At 43.5% G+C, this 9,813-nt stretch overlaps 1 protein-coding gene across 1 annotated transcript in view; it reads right to left on the bottom strand.

Annotated features, from left to right (window-relative positions):
- Positions 1-234: 234 nt before the first annotated feature.
- Positions 235-9,813, bottom strand: part of LRRC66 (leucine rich repeat containing 66) — a 30,475-nt gene continuing 20,896 nt past the window's right edge. The window contains exons 3-4 of the mRNA XM_011973347.1: positions 3,763-3,952; positions 235-2,206 (exon numbers count right to left, since the gene is read on the bottom strand). Of these exons, the coding sequence (XP_011828737.1) occupies positions 399-2,206; positions 3,763-3,952 (1,998 nt within the window). The 3' untranslated portion in view covers positions 235-398. The remainder of the gene's footprint in view (positions 2,207-3,762; positions 3,953-9,813) is intronic.

Genomic DNA, 9,813 nt, shown 5'->3' with positions numbered 1-9,813 from the left:
AATCATTTTGTCTAACTGCAACAGATTATCTTCTGAATATTTATCCCAACCTATTGATGAAGTGCTCCTGTGTTCTTAGTGAACTGGTTTCATTTGGGAGCTCTTGTAATAATGGTGCATGGTTCTTGGAATGATCTCAAAATATTCCCCTCTTTCTCTTTCACACTGAAGAGCAGGTTCATCCCCACAGGATGTTAACAAGTGTGTTTAGCTTATAACCCTTCTAGAATCATCCTCCTCAAGTGGGCCCACAAAACCCTCATTTGCATCAGTGTCCACCTGGTTGGAATTCATGTTGTCTCCTTCAGGATCTTGTTGTGAAGGTTTTAGTTTTCCCCTGCCATGATCATTAAAGGAATATTGTTTAGAGCTGTGAATATTTCCTTAATGAAAGTTTCTTATTTTAAAATGTCTGAGTCTCTTTCATGGAAGGCAGCCTTATCAGGATCTGAGGGAACTTCAGGAGAATATGGTGGTGTTTGTTGTAAAACATCCACATTAGAAAATTCTAAGTCTCTAAGTGAGCAATGCCATTCTGCTGCCTTGGATTCAAAAGCTGTGTCATAATTGTAAGTAAACATGCCCGGAATCTTATCCCCTAAGGGACTATTCCCCAGTGACCTGGGCCAGGGTGATGGGCCCTCAGATCTGTCAGTGTCAGAGGCATTTTCCAGATGAGTCTTGTACACACCAGAGTCTGGAGTGGAAATGAGAGATTTTTCAAAGTGATCTTCCTGATTCTTGCATTTCCCTGGAATTGTTTGGAAGGTGACATTGTCCTCAAGACTGTCTATAGCCGTCACATTGTCCTTGCTTGCCCCTGAGCTCTCGTCCTGCAGGGGCTCCTCGTCAGGTGCTGCCTCTTCAGTCTTGCTCCTCGCACCTTCTGAACTTGTGGAGCTCAGAGTGAACAGAGACCCCTCATCAGAGTCACAGTCACTCTCCAACTCACAGCAAGTGTCAGAAAGAGTGGATTTCTGCACTGGTTCCTTGTTAGCAGGAGTGATATCCAGGCCACCATCCCATCTTGGAGGAAAGACTGATGGGTCCGTGTCTCTTGGGTCACCGTGTGGAACCTCGCTGTGGTGAGCTGAAAGTGCTCCCTCAGCACTTGCCCCCGAGAGCCTTGGCTGCTGTATGCTCAGCAAATCAATGGACGAACTCACTTGCCTTTCCTTAGAAAATTCCATCTGCAAGTCCCAAAGTGACTGTTCAGTGCCCCCTCTTTCCTTACTGTCTCCAATCCTCTGTGCTTCTGCATGTGTTAGCATTTTACAGAGGGAAGCTGTCATTTCTCCGGAGAGGGACGGGTCTAATTCATTGGAATCGTAACAGCTTGAGCCAGAGACAGCGTGAGAGGAGCCAGAGACAGCACGAGACGTGCCAGCTACAGAAGAGACGCCCACTGAATGTGCACTGAGAGACTCTTCCTGGGCCACAGTTTCGTAAGTTCGTTCTCCAAGAACATCATTCCTATGGATGTGATCCTGTGTTGCTGACATTAGTTCATGGTTACCAGCATGTGGGTATCTCTGGAGAATGGAATAGACTGCACTATCATTTCCACTTCCTGTCCCGGTGTTGTCCCCGCACTGTCCTGAGCTCTGCGGACTGCCAGGATCCTTCCTGCTGCTTCCCAGAGTTCTATCAGGAATTATGGTGGCATGTGAGTGTGGCTGTGTCGCCCAGAAAGGGGTCTGGTTCTTGTAGAGGCTTAGATGAGGAAATGCTTGGCGCAGATGGGACTCTGGGTGTGGTGTGTGCCCCACAGCTTGGATGTCATCGTAAAAGCCCTCGTTTGAACACGCGTTGTCCAGGCTAGGGCTTTTGTTCTGGCACTTTCGTTGCCACAGTCTGTCAACATAAGGCCTTGTGAAAGCCCCCAGGCAGAAGGCGACAAGGAATGTGATGAACACTGACAGGCACACTGCCAGAGCCAGGTCCTGGGGAGTGTCCTCCTTTCTGCCGGCAGCCTGCACATCGCGCCTGCTTCTAACACTCCTTGGCAGCCATCTCTGCTTCTCCCTGAGACCAGAGCTGGTCCTTGCCTTCTTCCCCAGAGTGGAAACACCCATGTGCCTTCCTCCCTGGGGCCTCTCTGCTTTGCTCCTTATGAGGCTTTTCACGGGATGCAGATGAATGGGAGGAAGGCTGGTTTCCCTGGAAATCCTGCTCTGGGGAGTACCCCCATTGGCCTCCTCACTCCCTGAAAGTGGGATTTAAAAAAATACACATTAAGCAAACATTGAAATAAGATTGCAGGGGCTTTTCTTCTTTCTTTTTTTCAGAATTGGGGTCTCTGTGACCCAGCATGGAGAGGGGTGGCACAATCATAACTCACTGAAGCCTCAGACTCCTGGGCTCAAGCGATCCTCCTACTTCAGCCCCCAGAGTAGCTGGGACTACAGGTGTGTGCCACCACGCCTGGGCTGCTTTTTTTTTAATTTTCCATTTTACAGAGACAAGGGTTGTAACTACGTTGCCAAGGCTGGTCTCAAACTCTTGGCATCAAGCGATTCTTGTCCCTTGGCCTCCTGAACAGCTGGGACTACAGGTGTGAGCCACTGCCCCCAGCTCCAGATTCTAGGGGTTTCAGAAGCTTCTGTGAGTCCTCCTCAGTCCTTATCTAGCTACATGTTAAAGTGTACATTACATCATGATCAGCAGTTTAAAAATATTATTCATTCATTCGTTTTTGTTTAATGCCAACAGCATGTTTATGGTTGTATGCATTTATACATGGCTATCAGGCTGAGGTCTGTTGCTGAGAGGTCCTGGAGGTTGTATGTACCTTAGGCTTCCTGCCTCACTGCTGCCTGTGGGAGGAAGAAGCCAGACTAGAGGGACAGCCACATGTACGTGGCTTCTCCTTCCTCCATAATCTTACCTACTCCATGTCCTAGTAAACAGCAAAAATATTCCGTTTTCTTTATTGGTTCCTGACATTTCGCTCTCTACCCTCAGAATGTCAGTTGTGGAGTGAAACAAATGTAGCTGATGACATTAAGACTTCTCTCTGATCTTCATGAACTTCCTCTAAACCTGGTAGGCATGGCCATGTTCCTACTTGAATGGCAGTCCTGAATAGAACAGAATCTATGACTCATTTTTTTTCATGGACTTTTTTTTTTTATATATATGAGGTTGAGATTTAGCCAAGGTAGTTAATGTAAAAAAAAGCTTCCCAGAATGTTCAACCCCAGTAACATATTCCAGCACTTTGGGAGAGGGGCAAGGAACAAATCAAAGGAAAATATGCTTTTGTAATATGTGTGTGTGTTTTGTGTATGTAGAGGATCACACCTTTAGAATGTTAGCAAACATCTAAAATAATTATATTTCTAATTTTAAAAGGTCTTTCTTTAATAGGTTATTTGTTAGGAATTTGGATAAAGCTGTGACATTAAATTTTACTCAATTTTTAATTCTTGTCTAATGCCAACAGCCTGTCTAGGGTTCTTGAGAATAAAGTTTGGTGTGTCAGGACAAAACTCTCTTCTAGTGGAATTCCTCCTTTTGACCAAATCCAATTGATGCTGAGTGAGTTGAACTGTGTTTCTTTGACCACATGAAGAAAATAATTGATGAACTGAGGAAAACAGTTATTTGGCACCAGTGATTTTTCTATGACACAGACTGACTAATGCCAAGGATCAGCACTTTTGCTTTCAGGGGGACTGTCATTATTTCAAATGAGACTAAAATGTTTATGTGCATTTTTCAGTATAAACGGAGCCTTTCAGAGAGACGTTACTGACTTACCTATACACCTGTTGCAAATGACATTCCACGTTTTCCTCCAGGATTCAGAAATAAAATTTTGAAAGACTGTCACACTATCATCACACTGCCAGTGATTATCAGCCAAGTCAACCACTAGATGGGGAAATTCTAAAGCTATGATCATCATTGGTAGGATGGTGGACAGATCATTGTTGCTGAGGTCTATGACCTGTTTGAGAAGAAAGAAGTTTAGGATGGTCTGTGGATAAAGACATTTAGAGATAAAATAAATGAGTTACAGAAAAATACTGTTTATGTCTCTGTGGAGGCAATATGGATTTGACACTGGTTTACAAGTCACGGAATAGTGGGTTTTAAGTCTCTGTTCTACCCCTAAAAAGTTTACAAGTCTTGACAAATTGTTTACTTTCTATAAGCCTCCCTCCCAGGGTTGCTGGAAGCATTAAATGTATGTGAAAGCTTTAAGTATCATGCCTATATTTGATGCTTAATCATTTTCTCTTCCTTCTTTCCTGAGTGTAATTTGTATTGTTAAATAAAACCTAGATGCTCATGTTATCAAGGTCTAGAATTGGATACCAGGGCAAGAATTTCTAGAACTACACCAATCTTGAAAGCAGCAGAAAATACTGGATGATGAAAATGTAGAACACAGAACTGTGGATGACCAGAAATCTTATTTATTTATTTTTTCTGGTAGAGATGAAATCTCACTATGTTGCTTAATTGGACTCAAATTCCTGGGCTCAAGTAATCCTCCCAAGGCCTTGGTCTCCCAAAATGCTGGAATTACAGGCATGCACCTGGCCTCAAAGAGAGGTCTTTTGAATCAAATATTATCTCAAGAGTAGTAATACATTTCTCTGCATCCGTGGCTATTCAGTACATGCAGTATGACTAATTTTTCTAGTCTGATCAGAAATCAAGGGGAAAGGGGAACAAGAAGGATCCAGTGTCTCTAGAAACAGAAAGCAGGATCTGTATACGTCGGACATGACAGGAGCATGACATAGCAGGGAAAGCACAGTTAGGAGGAGCTTTAGCTGCCATTTGCAGAGCCCTGCTGGGTCCCAGATATGCCAGTAGGTACTTCACATACATGACCTCTGATCTTAACAATTTCCTCATTTTCACCTATTATACAGAGGAAGAAGCTGGGTTAAGTCACACAGTATATCCTACATAGACCCTAGCACCTAGTACACAGCAGGTACTGTGTAAACAACAGAAAGGAAGGAAGGAATGAATGAAATGGTAGAGCTGAGATCTGATCTGGCTTCACAGTTGTGTGCCTTCCACTGCAGAACATACCCTCTTGGAGTCTGAGCCCCTGCAGCACTTGAGTGAAGGAAGGGCTGCGTTGAGGAGGCCTGGGGCAGAGGCACCAGAGTGGCTCATGAGGTTTGGTGAGAGGCAGGTGGTTATTAGGAGAAGAGAAAATCATAAAAATGAAAATACAGTCCTTGCTTTCAAAAAAGAGGATGATGAATAAAAGCTAGAAAGGCTGACTGTTATCAAGGCCAATTGTTTTATAGACACCTGGGAAAAATCAGCACTTACGTTTTGGGTTATGTAAATTCCTAAAGAAGGGCTTATTCGAGCAAATAATCAAACAATGCCACAAACAAGACCATTACATACAGAATCACAATTTTTTTGTGAATTTGGGTAGTAAGCGTGAATTTTCCATTAATGAATAGCCAAGCAGTGTTGACTCTCAAAAGAAGGTTGCCAGAAATTGGAGGTAGGAGACTGTGGAATTGGAAAGAAAAAATATTTGGCTTTAGCCTCTTCTTGGTGAGGATCAGTAGCTTTCTTATATATCGCTTGACAACAGATTGAAATATTCTGATGTTTTTCAGGTAATTATTTTCTTTTGAGTGCATGTCTGCATTTATTTTTTGTCCTAGCATCTTATTATATTACAAATAATGGAACCAAAAGCAAAACTGGAGGGAGGATAGAAAAATTAATAAAATGACTCAGGAGGAACAATTTCTGAGAGAGGAGTAAAACAGAATGGTACAATTTGGCTAAAGAAATACCCATCTACCAGCATTTGAAAGGGGTATACATTATGGAAAGATTGGGAGAAACATATATAATATTGCTTCACAAATCACTGCATTTAAGAATGGGATAAGATTAGGAAAAGAAGTGCTAATCTGAAATGTCAGTGAAACTTATTTCATCCATCAAAGCATGGTGATGAATTTATGCTTGAAAAATCTATCTGGCTTCTGAAAAGATTTCCACATGGGAAATCACATAGAATAGTGCAAGTATTAAATTCATTGCCCAGAAGAAAACAACAACCATTTTGATATTCAGCATTTTTGGTACCAAATATGTTCATCATGTTCCAAAACCAGTTTTTAGAGATATTGCCAAACATGCAGAAGGGATATTAGAGGAGAAGAAATGGTATGATTCTAGGGCAGTTACAGTGCATTGAGAATTACAGCTGTATATAAAACATCCTGGAGGTTGATTTTTAGTCTGGCTGTGGCATCCATTACCTGTGAGCTGCAGAAGACTCATAGAGCACAATAAAATGCACAGGAAATACAACAGATGAAGGGCAAATTACATATACAAGGAGTATACAATATACTACCGATTAACTACCAAATTAGGTGGACCTTTCCATCTGTCCTCATGACTACTGTAGCAGACAGACTCTAGGATGGTCTCCAATGATCCTGCCTCCTTGGTGATCAGGCCCTTGAGTACTCTCCTCCCCTTGGGTGCAGGCAGGACCAGTGATTTGTTTCTAACCAACAGACTATGGAAAACAATGGAATGCCACTTCCATGATGACATTTATGAAGAATTATAACATTCTTGCTAGCAGACTCTCTCCCTCACTGGCTCTGAAACAAGCTGCCATATTGTGAACCGCCCTATGGAGTGGCCCACATGGCATAGAACTGAAGGCAGGCTTTGTCCAACAGCCAGCAAGAAATTGAGCCCTTACTCCAGCAGCCCACAAGGAACTGAACCCTGCCGACGGCCACATGAACTTGGAAGAGAACCCTTTTCTAGCTGGGCTTTTCAGTTAGATGCTAGCCTTTGCCAGCACTTTGATTGCAGCCTCTTGAGAGACCCTTAAGTGGAGACCCCAGGCAAGCCATGCCTGGATTCCTGTCTCATAGAAATTGTGAGATAATCTATGTGTGTGGTTTTAAGTTCGTAAGTTTGTAGTAATGTATTATGCAGCAATAGATAACTAATACTCCTATCCATGTCCATCACCAATTTATTCATTCCTTTGTTTATTTGATAAGTATTTTAAAATATGTGTTAGGTACCAGGCATATGCTAAGCATGGGAAAAGAAAACAGATACGATGTATGTCCTCAAAGAGTTTACCATAGGGTAGAAGGGTGTGAGGGCACAGGCATTAACAACTAATCATACCTAAAACTAAGTAATTTCAGCTGGGACAAGTGCAATGAGAGGAAATGTATAGCATATTGTAAGTGTTTAGGAAGGGGAATTAATTTAATCTGGAGGCCCAGGGAAGGCCTCCATGAGGAAATAATATTTTAGCAAAACTGACAGGATTAACAGAAGTTGGCTCCAGGCAAAGGACCAGCAAGTGGGGAGGAGTTGAAGTGAAAACAGAGGCAGGAGTGCAGACAGCCAGGGAAGAGGCTTGAAAGGAGACTGGAGAGGCAGTCAGGGGTCAGGTCCTTGCAGTGAAATCTTGGAAGCGTTTTAACCAAGAAGTGGCAGAATCAGATTTCTATGTTAAAAGAGCAGGAGACAGTGGCCATTTTAAAATTTCTATACACAGACTACATTTATAAAGTGCTTACTGTATTCTAAGCACTGCTCTAAGCACTGTATATGTATTAAAACAATTCTCACAAAACTCTGAGAGGAACTAAATTATCTTCATTTTTCAGAAGAGAAAAGTAAAACACAGAGAGATTTGATAACTTGCTTAAGATACTGTGGCTGGAAAGTGGCTGAGGTTAAGTTTAAGCGCAGGCAGCTGGCTCAAGGCCATACTCCCCATCACTGCTTCACTAGTCTCCCTTCTGCAGAAGAGGGATTCCAGGAGCCATTCTGGTTGGAAGTGGGGAGTTGGAGGCTTATCTTGTAGCTATGCCTGAATAGCACTTTGCAGAACACTGGAAAAACCTGTTTTCTATGTTGGCATTGCTTAATATGATAGCCACACCAATAGATGACTAACACACCTATCCATGTCCATCAGCCACTTATTCATTCCTTTGTTCATTTAACAAGTATTTAAACATATGTATCAGGTACCAGGCATATGCTAAGCACTGGAAAACAAAACACATATCATACATGTACTCAAAGAGCTTAAACGTGGCTATTGAGCAATTAAAACAGGGGTGGTCCAAACTGGGATGTATGGTAAGTGCAAAATATCCACCAGGTTTTGAAGACTTACTATGAAAAGGGGATATGGGGGGGTGCACCCAAGATGGCCGAATAGGAACAGCTCCAGCCTCCAGCTCCCAGCGTGAGTGACACAGAAGACGGGTGATTTCTGCATTTTCAACTGAAGTACCGGGTTCATCTCACCGGGGCATGTCAGACAGTTGGCACTGGTCTGTGGCTGCAGCCCGACCAGCGAGAGCTGAAGCAGGGCGAGGCATCACCTCACCTGGGAAGTGCAAGGGGGAAGGGAATTGCTTTTCCTAGCCAAAGGAAATTGAGACACACAACACCTGGAAAATCGGGTAATTCCCACCCTAATACTGTGCTTTACCAAGGGTCTTAGCAAACGGCACACCAGGAGATTATATCCCACACCTGGCAGGGAGGGTCCCACGCCCATAGGGCCTCCCTCATTGCTAGCACAGCAGTCTGAGATCTAACTGCAAGGAGGCACCGAGGCTGGGGGAGGGGTGCCCACCATTGCTGAGGCTTAAGTAGGTAAACAAAGCCACTAGGAAGCTCGAATTGGGTGCAGCCCACCACAGCTCAAGAAGGCCAGCCTGCCTCTGTAGACTCCACCTCTGGAGACAGGTCATAGCTAAACAAAAAGCAGCAGAAACCTCGGCAGAGGAAAATGCCCCTGTCTGACAGCTTTGAAGAGAGCAGTGGATCTCCCAGCATGGAGGTTGAGATCTGAGAATGGACAGACTGTCTGCTCAAGTGGGTCCCTGACCCCTGAGTAGCCTAACTGGGAGACATCCCCCACTAGGTGCAGACCCACACCTCACATCTCACACGGTGGGGTACACCCCTGAGACGAAGCTTCCAGAGCAAGAATCAGACAGCAACACTCACTGTTCAGCAATATTCTATCTTCTGCAGCCTCCGCTGTTGCTACCCAGGCAAACAGGGTCTGGAGTGGACCTCAAGCAAACTCCAACAGACCTACAGCTGAGGGTCCTGATTGTCAGAAGTAAAACTAACAAACAGAAAGGACACCCACACCAAAACCCCATCAATACGTCACCATCATCAAAGACCAAAGGCAGATAAAACCACAAAGATGGGGAAAAAGCAGTGCAGAAAAGCTGGAAATTCAAAAAATCAGAGTGCATCTCCGCCTCCAAAGGAACGCAGCTCATCGTCAGCAACAGAACAAAGCTGGATGGAGAATGACTTTGACAAGTTGAGAGAAGAAGGCTTCAGTCAATAAAACTTCTCAGAGCTAAAGGAGGAACTATGTAACCAGTGCAAAGAAACTAAAAACCTTGAAAAAAGATTTGACCAATGGCTAACTAGAATAACCAATGTAGAGAAGTCCTTAAAACAATTGATAGAGATGAAAAACATAACACGAGAACTACGTGACAAATGCACAAGCTTCAGTAACCGACTCGATCAACTGGAAGAAAGAGTATCAGCGATTGAAGATCAAATGAATGAAATGAAGTGAGAAGAGAAGTGTAGAGAAAAAAGAGTAAAAAGAAATGAACAAAGTCTCCAAAAAATATGGGATTATGTGCAAAGACCAAATCTATGTCTGATTGGGGTGCCTGAAAGTGACGGGGACAATGGAACCAAGTTGGAAAACACTCTGCAGGATATCATCCAGGAGAACTTCCCCAACCTAGTAAGGCAGGCCAACATTCA

This window comes from Mandrillus leucophaeus, unplaced genomic scaffold (assembly GCF_000951045.1).
Source record: "Mandrillus leucophaeus isolate KB7577 unplaced genomic scaffold, Mleu.le_1.0 Scaffold1001, whole genome shotgun sequence".
Lineage (NCBI taxonomy): Eukaryota > Metazoa > Chordata > Mammalia > Primates > Cercopithecidae > Mandrillus > Mandrillus leucophaeus.
This window is presented reverse-complemented; position numbering and strand designations above follow the sequence as displayed.